This window comes from Akebia trifoliata, chromosome 6 (genome assembly GCF_017979445.1).
Source record: "Akebia trifoliata isolate Shusen 1 chromosome 6, ASM1797944v1, whole genome shotgun sequence".
NCBI classification, from domain to species: domain Eukaryota; kingdom Viridiplantae; phylum Streptophyta; class Magnoliopsida; order Ranunculales; family Lardizabalaceae; genus Akebia; species Akebia trifoliata.
In genome coordinates, this window is record NC_141380.1 from 7,577,075 (window position 1) to 7,594,406 (window position 17,332).

At 34.2% G+C, this 17,332-nt stretch overlaps 2 protein-coding genes across 2 annotated transcripts; one reads left to right on the forward strand and one right to left on the reverse strand.

Moving 5' to 3' along the window:
- Positions 1-1,747: 1,747 nt before the first annotated feature.
- HDA9 (histone deacetylase 9) lies at positions 1,748-11,444 on the forward strand. The gene is made up of 14 exons (XM_086445600.1): positions 1,748-1,907; positions 2,285-2,397; positions 2,509-2,626; positions 4,753-4,827; positions 4,926-5,145; positions 6,130-6,193; positions 7,410-7,502; positions 7,599-7,707; positions 7,901-7,950; positions 8,037-8,127; positions 10,087-10,157; positions 10,412-10,510; positions 10,918-10,984; positions 11,127-11,444. The coding sequence occupies exons 1-14, from the start codon at positions 1,871-1,873 to the stop codon at positions 11,210-11,212; spliced, it is 1,293 nt and encodes a 430-aa protein (XP_086301726.1). The 5' UTR covers positions 1,748-1,870; the 3' UTR covers positions 11,213-11,444.
- A 341-nt stretch (positions 11,445-11,785) lies between these two features.
- LOC147400011 (protein-tyrosine phosphatase) lies at positions 11,786-16,827 on the reverse strand. Its single transcript, XM_086445601.1, has 5 exons — positions 16,373-16,827; positions 16,134-16,269; positions 15,586-15,653; positions 14,644-14,730; positions 11,786-12,135 (listed from the first exon to the last, which is right to left on the reverse strand). Exons 1-5 carry the CDS (start codon positions 16,739-16,741, stop codon positions 12,055-12,057), a joined length of 741 nt encoding a protein of 246 aa, XP_086301727.1. The 5' UTR covers positions 16,742-16,827; the 3' UTR covers positions 11,786-12,054.
- Positions 16,828-17,332: the final 505 nt, after the last annotated feature.

Consider the following 17,332-nt stretch of genomic DNA (forward strand, 5'->3'; position numbering starts at 1 on the left):
TATATATATATATATATATATAGGTTCAGGTTCAAGGGACATGAGAAAACATATGTAAAAACAATGTAACATTAATAAATTTTAAAAATATGGGTTAGAAATTTCGGATTGAGCTGATTTTTTGTGAGGATGATCTCTACGATGGGAAGATCATCTGAAAAAAAAAATCATTCCAATCTGAAACTTTTAACCCCATTAAAAGTGATTTAGAATGTGGACCGTCGATTTTTTACCAATTTTTGTCAATAATTTGTAAATCACTTTTGATGGATTTAGAAGTTTTTGATTTAGTTGATTTTTTGTAAGGATGATCTTCTCATCATAGTGACCATCCTTGTAAAAAATCAGCTCAATCCAAAACCTCTAACCCATATTTTGAAAAAGCGTTGTTTTTTCATATGTCTTTACATATGGCCCTTGAACCGCCCCCATATATATATATATGGGAGCGGTTCGGCAGCCCTAAAGTTTGCCAAGTTTTGTGCCAAACATTTTTTGTAAATCGCTTTTGATGGGGTTAGAAGTTTTGGAATAAGCTGATTTTTTGTGAGGATGATCTCTACAGTGAAGAGATCATCCTCACAAAAAATCAGCTCATTTTGACACTTCTAACCCTAGTTTACAAGTTGAAGAATCATGAACCGTCCAATTTTTGTAAATCACTTTTGATGGGGTTAGAAGTTTTGGAATAGGCTGATTTTTGGTGAGGATGATCTCCTCATCATAGAGATCATCCTCACAAAAAATCAGCTCATTCCAAAGCTTCTAACCCATATTTTGAAAAATGTTTGACACCAAACTTGACAAACTTTAGGGCTACTGAACCGTCCCCTATATATATATATATATGGTCAGGTTCAAGGGACATATGAGAAAACATATGTAAAAACAATGTAACATTAATAAAATTTTAAAATATGGGTTAGAAATTTCGGATTGAGCTGATTTTTTGTGAGGATGATCTCTACGATGGGAAGATCATCCGAAAAAAAAATCAGTTCAATCTGAAACTTCTAACTCCATTAAAAGTGATTTAGAATGTGAACCGTTGATTTTTTACCAATTTTTGTCAATAATTTGTAAATCACTTTTGATGAATCTAGAAATTTCAGATTGAACTGATTTTTGGCGAGGATGATCTTCTCATCATAGTGACCATCCTCGCAAAAAATCAGCTCAATCTAAAATCTCTAACCCATATTTTGAAAAACCATTGTTTTTTCGTATGTTTTTACATATGACCCTTGAACTGCCCATATATGTATATTGAAATATTTAACCCTCTTCAAGTAATTTTTTCAAAAATTAAAATCACTCATAAATCTTATTTTGTAAGACATGATAATATATGACGCCCCCTATCACAAAACTACAGTTCATTTGCCTCGGGATATGTAAAATTATAATTCTTTTTCTTATGTATCCCAAGGCAAATGATCTATAGCTCTGTGATGAGGGCGTAGGGGGCATTTGTGAGAGAGGGCGTGATAATATCACGATTCTTTCTTTTACGAGCTTTTCAAGACGGAGGTACATCCAAATAAATTAATTGGATCAGTGGTTAGATTCATCAATCGGACTGATTTCTAGGTCTAGACCCACCAACAAAACCCACCATTGGGCACAAAAGATTTACAATGGGAGAAGGCAAACATTAGCCATGGAGTTGAATAAACAAATAACTTCCGCACTAGAGAATCCAAACTCACCAACATAATCTGCCCTAAATTCCCTCGTTTTTTTATATTTATAATCCTTTTGTATTATTGTTTTATTTTATTTCCATTTTTTCTACAGAGCTCTGCAGCTCGAGACTTACTTCCTGCAATGGCGAAATCCCAATAATCATCTTATTCCACACATCGCTAAAATGCGCTCGAAGGACAGGATTTCGTACTTCTATGACGGTATCTCTCTTTTTCTCCACAATTTATTTACTTTTGAAGCCGAGTCGTCTTTTCCCCCCAACAATAATCCCTTCAAACCTCTCCTTCACTCAACGAAACGAAAACACTAGAAGTATTTGAATTAATTTTCACACTTCATAGCGCACGTTAGATTAAAACCATACCCATTTCACGATTCACATCGTTTCAGCTGGTTTTGCTTCACATTAGTCCATTTAGCAGGCCTTGCTAACATACGCAGTGGAGCTAACCTAGTGTTTGCAAGATAAAAAAATGATGAAAAAGATTCGTTATTTACAAAAATAATTGTTAATTACAGAGAATTTGATTCCAAAGTCAAAGACCCATTGAAGCTTATTTAGGGTTTTGTGTTACAGGGGATGTGGGCAGCGTTTATTTTGGTCCGAACCATCCGATGAAGCCACATCGTCTTTGTATGACACACCATCTTGTCCTCTCCTATGATCTACACAAGAAGATGGAAATCTATGTTGGTGATTGGAATCATTTTTATTTTTTATTTTTAATTTATTGTGAAAATTCATCATTACTACAGCAGCCTAATAATTTATTTATTTTTTGGGTTTGGTACCCAATGCAGCGACCTCACAAGGCATACCCGGTAGAGCTAGCTCAGTTCCATTCTGCGGATTATGTTGAGTTCTTACACCGGATTACTCCCGACTCTCAACATTTGTTCACGAATGAATTGTTAAAATGTAGGTTGGGTTAAAGAAACTTTCCTTTGTTTTTCATTTTGATTTTGGATATAGATATTGCTCGTTTACATTTGTTTGCCACGAGCTTTAAATTTTTAAATTTTGATTTCGATTGTGAAAGCTTGGATCCAATTGAACCTGATGTACTTAATTATTTAATTGTGTTTCTCAAGTCTTAAGGTGCTTATTATTATTATTATTTTCTAGCAAGATATGCTGGTATCATTATTCTATAATGTCTTATCATCAATAATGTGCACACGGAATTTGATTTTGACAATCCAATTAGTGGGTCAATGGATGAATCATTAGTAAGATATGGTGAATGATGGATGAATTTTTTGACTTAGGTGCTTGTGGTTGGGATGATGTTGAAGCCACGTGTTTATCTTTATCTATCAAAAAAAAAAAAAAAATGTTGAAGCCATGTGCAATATAGAAAAGTGGCCAATTTTTTGAATAGTTTGGATTCATAAAGGATAGACATTAGGGCTTTTTTTTGCTAGGCGGGCAAGGGTTAGTGTCAGCAGAGGTGAAGTGGGTTCCACAAGACTCACCAACTTAGCTAAGTTGACACCTTCAGACGTTAGGGATGTATTATACAACCAAAATATCTTTTTCACAAATAGCAATCAAAATTAATTATTATCATTTCATCGCCAAGTTCAATGTTTTCAAAGGCTTTACCATTTTTATACTTGCCATGAGGAGAGGCTCTCAAAGGCCATCAGATTCAAAAGAAAGGCCTTTTCCCTCAGAGGCTTACACCTTAATCAAAGAGTCCTTGAAAAATGTTACACCTTAGGAGGGCCTTCCTAGTGCCTTTTGACTAAAATATGCCTTAAGGGAATTTTTTTTTTTTATTTCTTTGTTCTCTTGGTTTTTGTAGTATCATATTGTTATATAGTTGCTGCTATTATAATATTAATTTAAATGAAAGGTACTTAATGATACTAGTATATCTTTTTTTCTTCACTAATCTATACAAGTCTTAGTCGATTTACCACACCAACAATCTTTAGCTCTTCTTTTTTACTCTTTTTTCCCCGTATTTCTATTCCTATTTATGTTGAAAGTTGAACCATGCCTCTGCTTTTAGTCTTACAGTGGTGTTATGTTTTTTTCGTTAAAGTGGCTGTTGCACTCCAAGTGCTTTTTTTGTTTGAGGGATTAACAACTTGGAAAGTTGGAAGTATGAAACTCTTGATGTAGTTCAATTTTGATGAGTTTGTAGCTTGGTTATTAACTTTGGAATTTGAAATCGTGAAGTGTCGTTATAGTTTTTTATTTTAAGTTTTTTCCTTGATTTTTTTTCTTTATTTGAATTACCTATATATATATATGTTTTTTTTTTTTTTTCAATTTATTTTTTTATCTATTAAAAATTGCATGCTTCTAAGGCTCGCGTTTACACGTTGAGGCTTATGCCTCGAGTCTTTGGCTAGTGAAGTGCGTTGCCTCACACTTTAGCATTTGAAAACACTCGGCAAAATTAAACAAGTTTCCATCTCTCAACTGCAGTTTCAATTATCAATCTCTCAAATTGTTTGTGTGTACATGTATTTCTTTTTGTCCGTGTTGGGTAGTTTGTAAAATATCACTATTTTTTCTTTACTTTTTATTCTTCATTTTTCGCAGAGTGTTAAAAGCTTAGGAAAAACAGAAACTAAAAATATAATACACACTCTTTTCACATGAAAATGTGGCTGTTTTTTTTTTAAATCCAAAACACATAATATTTAAGAGAATTGCAAGAGATGAATCGTGACTTGAACTCAAATTGTAAGATTTACACAAATATCATAGTATATTTGTCTAGAACATTCAAATCATCATCCTCAAAGATTTACCCCAAAGATTTGGGGTTAGCTAAATGATCACGTTCCTCCATTCCACTATGTCCAGAGCCATGTCTTTTGATATTTAATTCATAGGATTCATCCCTTAAACCAATAGATTTTATAATATTGGTCCTAGTGCCTTTGTGTTGTTAACTTGGTATCCGTGTTTGTATAGAAAGAAGTTACCCTCTCACTTCAATTCAGGTTCAATTGTGGTGCAGTTGACACTTTTTCATCTGATTTTGAAGGTATACTGATGACAAGTTCTGTTTCTGTTTTCCTCAGTTAATCTAGGAGAAGATTGCCCTGTGTTCGAGAACTTGTTTGAGTTTTGTCAAATTTATGCTGGTGGAACAATAGGTAAGTTCCCTAGTTTCTGTTAGTAAGCTCCCTCATTGCTACTAAAACTGGGTGACTCACATGGATTTTTACCAACCATGATTTACTCATGCATTCAGATGCTGCGCGGAGATTAAACAATCAGCTCTGCGACATTGCTATAAATTGGGCTGGTGGTTTACACCATGCAAAGAAGTGTGCAGCATCCGGATTTTGTTACATCAATGACTTGGTGTTGGGGATTCTGGAACTTCTTAAGTATCATGCCCGGGTTCTATATGTTGATATAGATGTGCATCATGGTGATGGAGTTGAAGAAGCTTTCTATTTCACCGACAGGTAATGATCATTGCTTGTTTAGAATGAAGGATGGATTGGCGTTGAAGATGCCTGCAAGAACATGGAATTGTATTTGAAATTGATTCACTAAACACCCAATAACATTTGAGCTATGTTCGTAAGTGGATATTCTAGTTCCAACAATGTGGATTCCATATCTCACCATTTTGTTGACTTAAGAAAGAGAGCTGCTATTGGCACCCCAACTTTAACTTATTACACCCCTATAAAAAATAAAAAATAAGTGAATGGTTGAGCATAAGTAAAATTCTGGATGCCAATAGTCTCTCTCTCTCTCTTTTAGATTTCTATTTTTTTTAGGTTTAGGATTTTTAACGATAAAAAAAAGGTTTAGGAATTTATATGAACCTAATCCTAATTATAAACAACTACTGCAATTGTTTAAATGAGTGTTATAATGTTTTGTAATGTTGATCAATAACTTGAGCCAAATCTTTGAAATGTTTGAATTGTGTGTTTTAATCTTTAATTGGGTTGTGATAAATAATTTAAGAAATTGGGGTGTAATAAGTCAAACTTGGGGTGCCAGTAGCAGCTCTCTTAAGAAATCATGTGTGCATTGGTTATGGTAGACAGCTAAACTCCATGGATTGCAGCATCAACAATGTTAGAACCCAAAAGAAAAAGAAAAGAAAAAAATACCCTATGAAGAGTAGAAGTTCTGGGTCTACCTAAGATACCCTATGCATGACTTATGCATCGATGTCGATCTAGACTGTTTAATCTATGCACCACATCTGGATGGTAAATAACCCCAATAGTAATGCGAATAAATGAACCTAGGATTCTTGTGATTGATTATGTTGGCTTATTTCTCTGGTCCACCTAACCAGTTCTTTTATATGTTCAGATTTGTGTGCTTGAAGGGATTATCACGAAAAAATTGTCTTTGTTGATTCATTTTCTTAATGGGAGTGGTATTCTTTCCTTAAGTCACATTAAATTGACACTTTGCCTTGACAGGGTGATGACTGTTAGTTTTCACAAATTTGGAGATATGTTCTTTCCTGGAACGGGTGATGTTAAGGTGAGTCTTTATGCCTTCATGTTTGGCTTTGTCTTCACAAATTGTACATATATATATATATATATATATATAGTTACCATGGTAAAAACTTTTATTATGACATGTGCATAAATTAATCTGTGTGCCGACATCCATTTTGATGTGTTAGCTTAAATTAGGTGCAAGAAGCTTCTACAATATCCACCTCATCCTGCTGTAGAATCCCATTCCCTTCTCCCGAAACTTCTTTTCCCTTTGCATCACCAGTCACTCACGGTGAAACTGTTAAAACCCTTTTTAATGCAACTGTTTTGTATAATTTATTACCTATATTTTTGGAAATTTAAATCTGCAGCAACACAACTGGCAAAGAAGATAGTTTTCAGTATTAATAATAATCTCACTGTAGAACAGATTACAGTTTATCAGATTGTTACAATTCATAGTTTTCCCTTTTCTTGACTTTATGACAGTTTCGCTACCTTGTCCTGCTCCAGAATCAGCAGCCTCTCCTGCATTCGCGGGGCACTTAAATCCATTTTTTTCACTTGTTTTCAATGCTTTATGAAATTTGTATACTACTTATTTAAAGGAAATAAGTCTTTCTAACTTTTTTATTCTGATGATACACTTTTCAATATTCAAAATAGTATCTATAAAAAATGTTGTTATTGTGAACATTGAGCAATTTGAAACCATGCTTTATCTGACCGATAGAACAGCAATCCTTTATGTGTAGGAAGTAAAAGACGATGCATTTGCTACATGTATGTGTAGGAAGTAAGGAGACTTTTGTGCTTCTTTTGTGGTGTTATCTGAGCAAATATGTGTATATATATATATACACACACATACATGCATTTTTTTAATAAGTAATTATATATATACATACATATAATTATTTTCCTTTTTAGTACTCTGTTTTATAAAATTTTGAGTGGAATTTTATGGCCACTTCGTTTATTTGATGGATCACAAAGACGAGTTGGCTTTGTGCTCAATGTACACACCCTCATCCAGTTGCATAAAATTTAAGTTTTAAACACAGTTAGAAACCTTGCCCATGGCCATGGGATCTCTTTTGGCAGGACATCTCTCTCTCTCTCTCTCAAATTTTTGGAAAATTTGCCCATGGCGATTAGACCTAAACGTCTTTGCAGTTTAGTTTCATTTTCAAGGTCAATTTAATCTTTGAAATGGTAAGTGAAACTCATTGAGATATTAATTTATTTTGAAGGAAATAGGAGAAAGAGAAGGAAAGTATTATGCAATAAATGTCCCACTGAAGGATGGAATAGATGACTCCAGCTTTACTCGGCTTTTCAAAACAGTAAGTTATTATCTAGAATACCTGAATTCAAGATTTGCAGATGGTTGTTTTCACTGTTGATGATAGATTTTTTTTCACAATTTATCAATTATGTAGATTATTGCCAAGGTTGTTGAAACATATCTACCAGGTGTTATAGTTCTTCAGTGTGGAGCAGATTCACTTGCTGGGGATCGTTTGGGCTGCTTCAATCTCTCCATTGATGGTGCTAATCTCCTTGTAATCAAATCTCTCTATTATTATTATTGTTTATTATATTATTATTATTATCATCATCATCAGTATTATTATTATTATTGTTATTGTTATGTTATTTGCATAGTTCTTTAGTTTGCCTTATTTGTATTAGAACTTGCTGAAATTGGTCTGACTGAGTTACTTCGTTCTGACTCTAACAGGGCATGCTGAATGTGTGAGATTCATGAAGAAATTTAATTTGCCCTTATTGGTAAAATGGTGCTTCAAATGTTTAGATTTGTTATTCATAAATATCATCTACAAGGCCATTCGAAGTATAACATTCTCTTCTTTCAGGTTACTGGAGGTGGAGGATATACAAAAGAGAATGTAGCTCGATGTTGGACTGTTGAAACCGGGGTTCTGTTGGATACAGAGCTTCCTAATGGTAGGATGACAAGTCCATGTTTCACATTTATTTACATCCAATGCTTGGGTTTTGCAGATTACAGATGCCTATGATTTAGCGAAGTTATAATTTTTTCCATAAGTAAATGATCTGAACAAATTTTAGTGTGAAAAGGATCACACATCATGGAGCCATTGTTCTTTTCGAAAGATATAATAACTAGGATAATCAGTTGGGAATGTTGGGTTTCCCGCCACACAACTTCAGTCATATTAATCGGATTATAGGGTAGAGATGATAATGTTGTGATGGATGAGTGGAATTACTAGGAAAAATATAATTAGAAATGAACTGCATTTGGGAAAATGTAGTAGTAGTTCCAATAGGCTACAAACTAAGACATAGTCGACTAAGATGGTTTGGGCATGTTCAATGAAGGCCAAGTACAACCCAATTTAGAAAAATATTCATTTTGAAGGCCCTAAAAGAGAGAGGAGGTCCTAAAAGAATGTGGATGGATACAGGGAAATCAGATGTGAAGACTTGGCTCTAGATAAGGTGGAATGGAGGAACAAAATTTGTGTAGCCGACCCCAAATCTTTGGGATAAGGCTTTGTTGTTGATGTTGCATCCTACTTGACCTATTTTTCAACCATGCCAACCTCAAACCCCTACAACAGTTTTGTATCTCTCCCCTGTTTTCTTAGAATCACACTTACAATTCCATTGGACCTCCATGACTGCTTACCAGATGAAGCCTTATTTCTGGTTTCAATTTCCAGCCCTCTTTATCGATCTGCATGTGTTTCAATTAGCCGTATTCCCATGAAAATCTCTTTCTCATTTTTTTGCTGTTCTTTTCTTTTCCTTCTCTGATGTATTTTCCATCAAGTCTGGGATCTAACACAAGGGCATATTATCATCATCAAAGACTTATCCCAAAATTTTGGGGTCGGAACATGAGGACACAGAGTGGATAAAAAGTTAGATATTTTCCATGTATAGCAGGTAGACTTTGCAAGTCAACTTTCTTGTATGTATCCCAACCAAAGTTCCGAGAAAGAGCTGGATGAGATTTCCAAACCCAAATAGAGAGCAAGATGGTTTAAAGAGCAATTAGGCAAACACATATTTCTTGTGTTTTGCCTCCTTTAAGGGTTGGTGCTCCTTTTCGTGGGCCCCCTTGACCATCTGTTGAGCCTCCCTTCTAGCTTGCATTGCTTCCCCTTTTTCCTTAAAAAAAATCTGTCAAAAATAAAATAAAATGGAAGCAAGTATTCTTGCAGCCAGAAGTTACCCCTTTGAAAGATTTTCTTTCATCCCCATTCCCAAATGTATGGGTTCCAATTTTCAATCCTTCCATTGCGCTCAAAGTTTCATGTGTGCTGCCAATAAGCCTCCTTGATTATTTCATAACATTGGAAAGAAGGCCAAGCCCTCTTCCTGTCTAAAACTTCTGTAGAATTTCTTCAGAATTCTGATGGCGTCTCATTAACCGAAACAAAAAAATGTTAAACTGTAGAAATACTAGCCAGCATCATTTTCTTCCATTTATCAAACGATTTAAGTAAAAAAATCCCAATCCTTATGATATACCTCAATATTGATTGTACAAATTATCTATGCACGCTGCCTATTTTTATTTTTATTTTTTGCTACTGGGCGAGCGAGATTAGTTTTCCGCAATTAGTAGGTGAAAGTGGGTTTTGAACCCAAGTTTTGGTATCAATGGTAAGAGACTTGAACCAACTTAGCAAGCTGTCACCTTCCATGCACACCTTCTATTTGACATCCTACGTAGATCTATAAATTCATCAATATTTGGTTTTGATTTTCCTGAGTTAATCCTTTTGTTCGAAATTTCGTAACCATGATCCATTTGCATCCATTTCAAGGTCGTCCAGAACTAATTCTGCTCATTCTCTAGTTGCTTCTTGTTTTGTGAACTCTCTTAACTGACATTGTCTCCTGACTCATTGTGATTTTTTATTTTTGCAGAAATCCCAGAAAATGACTATATCAAATATTTTGGCCCAGAATATTCACTGAAGATTCCACATGGAAATATAGTAGGCAACTTTATCTTGGAAATTCATTTATGTGACTTATGTATTTTTCCTTATTCAAGAGCCCGGATATGATTTCACCGAGTTGATAGAAGAATTGGTCATTTGACTTGGTAGTTGGAGCCCGGAAAAAATATTCCAACTTGGCCAAGATCCAAGTTGAATTCATTAACATTGCTTTTGATGCGGTTCGCATTTAGCAACAAATTTGAGTACTTCCCCCTAATACATTAGATGTGTTTTGATTATTGAAACAGGAGAACTTAAATAGCAAGTCATATCTCAGCACAATCAAAATGCAAGTGTTTGAGAGCCTACGCTGCATACAACATGCTCCAGGTGTGCAGATGCAAGAGGTAATTGTCTTGTGAGATTTTCAATTTTCAATTTTGTTCTCTCTATAGGCTCCATTGTGCTTTCTCTTTTATAAAATGTTAAATGCCCTTTATCATCAATACCGAAAAAATTAAAGGAAAATAGAAAAAACCATATGCCAACTTGTGGAGGGGTATTCTTACTTTGGGTTGGTATTGAATTTCATTACTTCTCACCAAAATATCAGCTTGATTGAATGATCTCGCCATCCAATAGCTGTTTAATCAAATACTTACCTAAACAAATCTATTTATTTGATGGTTTGGGATGTCTATACCCTTGGCTGAGTTGGTGTAGAATCAAATAGTTAACAAAACAAAATAACAATAATAATTAAAAATGGAAAGAACAGCAAACATGGAAATCATGATTAATTTGATTGTCTCAGGTTCCACCCGATTTTTACATTCCTGATGTTGATGAAGATGAGCAAAACCCAGATGAACGGATAGATCGTAAGTGAAGAAGTTCCAAATGCTCTCTATTTATCTTTTCTATTATCTTTTATATCACTAGGAGCCACCCCACCCATTTGTATGAAATGATAATACTGAATTTTAGTTGGTATTCTAATTTATATGGACCTTCTTGTTGCAGAGCAAACTCAAGACAAGCAAATCCAACGGGATGATGAATATTATGACGGTGACAATGACAATGATCACAACATGGAGGATGTGTAGAGAGTTTCCCGGGTGTAGTTGCTCCCACATAAGCATAAGCAACAGAATCAGATTCAATGCCTACTTACCGAATTCCATTTCCGATCGTGGATCCTATAACCTCATATCCAGATTATCGAGATGTATTTTTTTTTTGTTGTTAGAATTGATTTTGAAATTCTATGCGATTAGACATGGGTCTTGTTACAGATAGATTTAAGAATTTGTATTGTAAATATTGAATTTTTTTTTTTTTTTTGGGTCACCTTGTTACTCTACCCATTGGTGCATTAATTAATCGCTGACTGTGCCATACATACCCAACCTGTTTTGGGATATATATTATGCTAGAATGGACTAGATCGAATAATCTAAATCATCCGGTTTATTTGATTCTTTTGAAGAGATGAATGATAATCAAAATGCTTTGAACAGGTTTGAGAGAAGTCTTCATTTTGTTGTGTACATTGGAGTTCCAAGTAAATGTCTTATATTAAGTATTTATCCTATGCTTTTGTGCAAGTCCAAGGTTCTTAAAAAAATATTGAAAGAAGATCGAAGATATAAAAGTTATGCCTCGACCAAGGATGAAGATGATGATTCATTATCCTCTCTGCTTTGTTTATTTTTTTTCAACCTTATACAAAGAAAAGTGAACAATGCTGAGATATCAATTCAATAACCATGATATTACATCTACAGCAAATCAAACACAAACCAATGTAAAATACATGGAGGTTGTTTTGTGTGGGCAACGATATCCAATAAGGAAGGCAATGTGGGTTTACGTGAAGCAACACCACATTTATAACCCTCCCAATTTCCCAGCTGTGATAGAAGAAAACAGCGTTTTAATTCGGGAACTATGGCTGTAATATGCTGCTGTTCTCAGCCAGGATGCTATCAAGTAATGATTCACAAGCATCCTCAAGTATATCTAAAACCTGCAAAAAAAATTGGGAATGCATAGTTCTAATTAGAACCAACTGTCAGATTTTTCTCAAAAAAAAAAAAAAAAAAAAAAAAAAAAAGAAAAAACCTGAACCAGGGTGAGACCAACCACAACTACTTAATGGGTCTTTGATAACGTGGTGAAACATCGATTAATAATGTGGGGACCCGTTTGATAACACAAGTGCGGAGTTGAATTTCTTAAAGCTGGGTAGGGGGTGCTTTTCAATATCACGGTTGCGGGAATAAAAAAAAAGGCGAATTGAATTACATTTGAAATGTCTAAACTGATCTCAACTTTTTAATATAATATAGTCATCATATAAAACATAGTTATCACAAAAGCAAAATAAAAAAAAAATATAACATAGCTATCATATTTGAATTCTTCACTTGCTGTAGTTGAATTATGAAATATAATATAACCATCAAAGCTCCACCAGGATAGTTCTTAAAACAGAACATTAATGCCAAATGGATTTGCAACACATGATAAAAAACTCACAAGCTATCAAAATTGGAAATTTTTGTATGGCACCTACCCACAATGACCGACTATGATTTGCCTTTTCATAGTGGGCTTGAGATCAGGTTGTTACTAAATCATATATACTTAGAACCAACTGATTTTTGTTCTCTGATTTCATCACCAACAACTGATATTTGTTTTTGTAAAAAATACACTATTCTTAAATTTAATCACAAATCAATGAGTTGAGTTCTTTTTAATCGATTTTTGGTGGAATTAAATGGGTTATTTGGATTAAGAGATGGAACTCTTTAAGAGTTTGTAGATCACTAATTTGAATCTTGTTTGTTAATTTCATTGAATCATGCTTTGTTTAAATTCTTATGGCTTTCAATAGATTGTTCTCTATGCTTGATTCAATTCAATGTTGAATATAATGTATTCATATTTAGATAAATTTTTAATATTTTTTATTTTATTTGTTTAATTCTAATTTAATATTATTTATTTAATTTATTTGCCTAATCTAGTCCAAATAAACATCTGGTTCATTAATTATATGTAAGGGTATTCTGATCAATTTATTAGAATCTAACAGACAGCACAGCAGTTTTCAATCACAGTCTATCAAACACAATTTTGACCCCAGCGCTTTTTGATAGCAATTATCATAGCTAACAGCTACAGCAAAAGCTGACAGTGTTGCCAAATAGGGCCTTACTTTATAGATAGTTAAGCTAAAGTTGTTCATTTAGTGTAATCAAATTATTAGGTATTTACAATTTAAGCTCAAGCTGCTTTAAAGGGACTTATTATACACAGGGCATCTCCCCTCCCCCCTCACCAAATTCTACAAATACCTCCATTATCTCCAGACACCATGGTTCACCAGCACCATTGCATCTTTTCTGGCAGTGACAGAACTAACAAAACGTTCACTCCCATACACTCTTTGGACTGTTGGACATAGGATCAAAGCTCTTTTGGAGTGCTATGTGACTGACATATACCAATGGAATTAAGAGAAAATTTTTATACGATGACAGTAAAACCAACAGGAGGATGTTGAGTTGGAGGGGTTGAAAAACTAAGAAAGAAAGAATAAAAAAAATGAGCGCATTGAAGAAAATGTAAGAGTAGCTCCAATAGGCAATAAACTAAGAGAAAGTCAATCGAGATTGAACACATTCAATAAAGGCTGATGATATCCCCCAATAATAAGGAATATGAAGTTGAAGGTTCTAAAATAGCGAGAGGAAGATCCCTATAAAACGTGGATTGATAGGGTGAAGCAGATATGAACATACTTTCAATAACAAACGACATGGTACTCCACATAATTGAATGGAGGAACATGATTCATTTAGGCAACCCCAAATATTTGGAGTAAGGCTTAGATGATGACTCTAACTGGACAATGATTCCACCACTCATTAGATTAAAATCTAGTGAGGGATGAAAGGCAAGTAACACCCAAATGTTTTCAAAGAAGGAGGTTGTAAGGTGAGGATCTTTAGTGGCCTAAAACAAGCAGTAGCATAATTCTCAAGGAGTGTGGTGTAATCCTCATGAACACCCATCTTTTGAACATGTGTTTTAAGCTACTAAAATCTTGGAGAAGTCATAAGATAAAATAGAAATGATTGATCAAGTTAAAAGTCTAGTTTCTTAACGTATTTTTTCATTTTGAATCCACATGTTCTATAACATTGGCGTCTACATTACTGCATCCACATGTTCTATAGACAACACTATTTGTATGTCAAAATACTATGCATCTATGCTGACAAGTATGGTATTCTAACTGACATCACATAAACCAGTTTTTTAGTTTTGTCTACCATTGTTCTGATGAAAATAACATTTTTTCCCAGCCACCAAATGATTTCTTTTATAACCCTTAAGTGCCTATATACTTAAACAGGTTTCTTAAGATCCCAACTTGAATATTCTAAATCAATAATTTGGTATCAAGATTAAATATCATTGACTAAAATTCAGATCAGATGGAAAGGATGAACTAATCATTTACCTTCTCGAAACCTTGCGGTCCCCCATAGTACGGATCCGGAACTTCAGTTTCATCATGTTTCTTACAATAAGAGCACATCAACTTAACCTGCAACAACCAATTTCAGAATCAGTAATAAACATGAATTACGTTTTACTTTTGAAAAAATGAAGTGAGTTTTTTGCAATTGGTTAAAGAATTGAACAAGCAATCCAAAAATGCGACGAATTTTTCAAAAAGTTAGTAAAAATTCTCCAAATAGAGGACCAATCGATTAAATCGGCGAATTAATTGATGATTTATCGACTAATCAGCGAATATGGTAAATTATTATCCTCAAACCTCAAAACTTTTATCTTCTTCAACCTTCAAATCTCAAGAACAAGATAGGGTTTTCAGGGAGGTTGAAGATGATGGGTTTTTGGAAGAAAATCATTTTTTCTAATCCACAAAATTTTCCCAATTTTTTTTATGAAACTTTTTCAAAATTATCCAAATTAACTGAACTAAATCCCCGCCAAATAATTTCCAAATATGAACTTGGTTACCATGATCCGAACCACATTCCAATACACATATTTACCTTATTTTACTTCTGGAAAAAGTGAGTTTTTGCAATGGTTAAAGAATTGAACAAGAAAATAAAAAATTCGTCGAATTTTTTTATAAAATTCTCTGCATAAGGATCCAATCGATTATATCGGCGAATTGCTTTATGATTTATCGATTAACCGGCAAATATGGTTACATTGTTATCCTCAACCTCAAAACTTTATCTTCTTCAATGGTTCAACCTTCAAATCTCATGAACAAGATATGGTTTTTAGGAAGGTTGAAGATCTTTGGAAGAAACCCAAAAATATCGTTTGTCTAATCAACCGAGCTAAACCCCCAACCAAATAATTGCCAAATGTGAACTTGGTTGCCATGATCCGAACCACACTTGGATGCACCAGTACTAACCTTTTTATGAGCATCAGCAGGAAGAGGCTCTTTGAATCTCCACCTCTCCAATGCCCCTAAGATATCCTCTGCAAAACAAAAACTTGATCATAAATATCACACAAACCAACACCAAATGATCCACAAAGCAAAAGATAGAGAGAAAAAAAAAAGCTAAATTACACGTCGGAAAATTGATCAACAAAGCAAAAGATAGAGAGAAAAAAAAAAGCTAAATTACACGTCGGAAAATTGATCAAAATATCACACAAATCAATACCAAATGACCCACAAAGCAAAATAAAGATGGGAAAAAAAGAAAAAAGAAGCAAAATTACAAGTCGAAAACTTTATCTTAAATATATCACAATGATCCACAAAGCAAAAGAAAGATTAAAAAAAAGCTAAATTACAAGTTGAAAACTTGATCATAAATATCACACAAATCAAATACCAAATGATCCACAAAGCAAAATAAAGATGAAAAAAAAAAGCTAAATTACAAGACCCATAACGAACAAATCAACTACAATTCTACTACACAGAATCTAAAACTCCTCTCATTTCACCTTTGTTTTGCATATCCATTGCAAGAATGAGATCAAAATCTCTGAAATCCGACGGTCGAATCGGTCTAGAGATGGAAGTTATCTCAATCCCACGTCGTTTAGATGCACCCCTCATCCGTGGATCTGCTAAATTACCCTAAAATTCAAAAACACAAACAAAATCAAAATAAAAAACCCCAAAAAACAAATGAATCGGTAGAATTGGTGTGTTTGAAATTGAATAATTTGGGGAAAATTACTTCATGATAGCCGATAGTTCCAGCAGAATCGATTTTGAATTTGGATTGAAGACCCCTTTTGTTGACGATATCTGTAAAGACGCCTTCGGCGGCGGGGCTTCTGCAGATGTTGCCGAGGCAAACGAAGAGAACTGAGAACAGTTTGGTCTCTGATGAAGCCATTGTTGGTGAAGTAAGAGGTTTGATGGAACTACTTGAAGAAGAAAAAGAAGAAGAAGAAACCCTTCTGAGATTGGATTTGTTATGGAGGTCTAGGGTTTTGAGGTTTGGAAGAATTAATCTGGAGTTCAGATGAAGAAGAGGAGAAGTTTGATGGCAAAATTGTAAATACGAGGGAGTTGGATGTCTATAACCGTACAAGCACCTCATGTCACTGAGTCACTCCCACAGTCCCACTCTCTACTTTCTCTCCACTCTCCAGAGATCTAAATTCAACTCTGAACCCCGGAGAGAGATTGGGATTTTCTAGTTGGAGGGTAGTTTGGTCATTATAAAAAATTCTTGCGATTGAGAGGAAATGGATGATGAACTTAATTTCCACATCAATTTCTTTTTATGACACACCAAACAATCATTTTATTTCTCATTTGGGCACATCTGACAATTCTATTTTTATTTTTATTTTTATTTTTTAAAAGAAAAATACTAATCTCGAGAACATTAATGAAAAATCTTAACATCTCGTAGGGATATTGAAGAAGTAGTCACCTAAAGAGGTTGATGTGTCCAAAGGGCATTGATTTTAGGGAAAGTAACAAGCGATTGAAGAGGGAGAGCATTTGGCTAGTGTTTCTATTAGTCTCATACGGTAGACCATGATCAAGCATGGTTTTTAAACTCGTCTGAGATCGAGACGTATCACTCGAGTTAACTTGGTATTCAAGGTCAACAAGACCAACTCATAAAGTGTTATGAGACGATCGTGTAACGTGAGATAAACGAGTCGTCTCAGACGATATT

Coding starts and splice junctions, on each gene's coding strand:
- LOC147400011 (XM_086445601.1), bottom strand. CDS start 16,741: ATGAGGTGCTTGTACGGTTATAGACATCCAACTCCCTCGTATTTACAA. Junction 15,654..16,133: donor AATGGATATGCAAAACAAAG/GTGAAATGAGAG, acceptor TTTGTTTTGCAG/AGGATATCTTAGGGGCATTG. Junction 12,136..14,643: donor GACCGCAAGGTTTCGAGAAG/GTAAATGATTAG, acceptor TTTTTTTTGCAG/GTTTTAGATATACTTGAGGA.
- HDA9 (XM_086445600.1), top strand. CDS start 1,871: ATGCGCTCGAAGGACAGGATTTCGTACTTCTATGACG. Junction 2,398..2,508: donor ACAAGAAGATGGAAATCTAT/GTTGGTGATTGG, acceptor TACCCAATGCAG/CGACCTCACAAGGCATACCC. Junction 2,627..4,752: donor CACGAATGAATTGTTAAAAT/GTAGGTTGGGTT, acceptor TGTTTTCCTCAG/TTAATCTAGGAGAAGATTGC.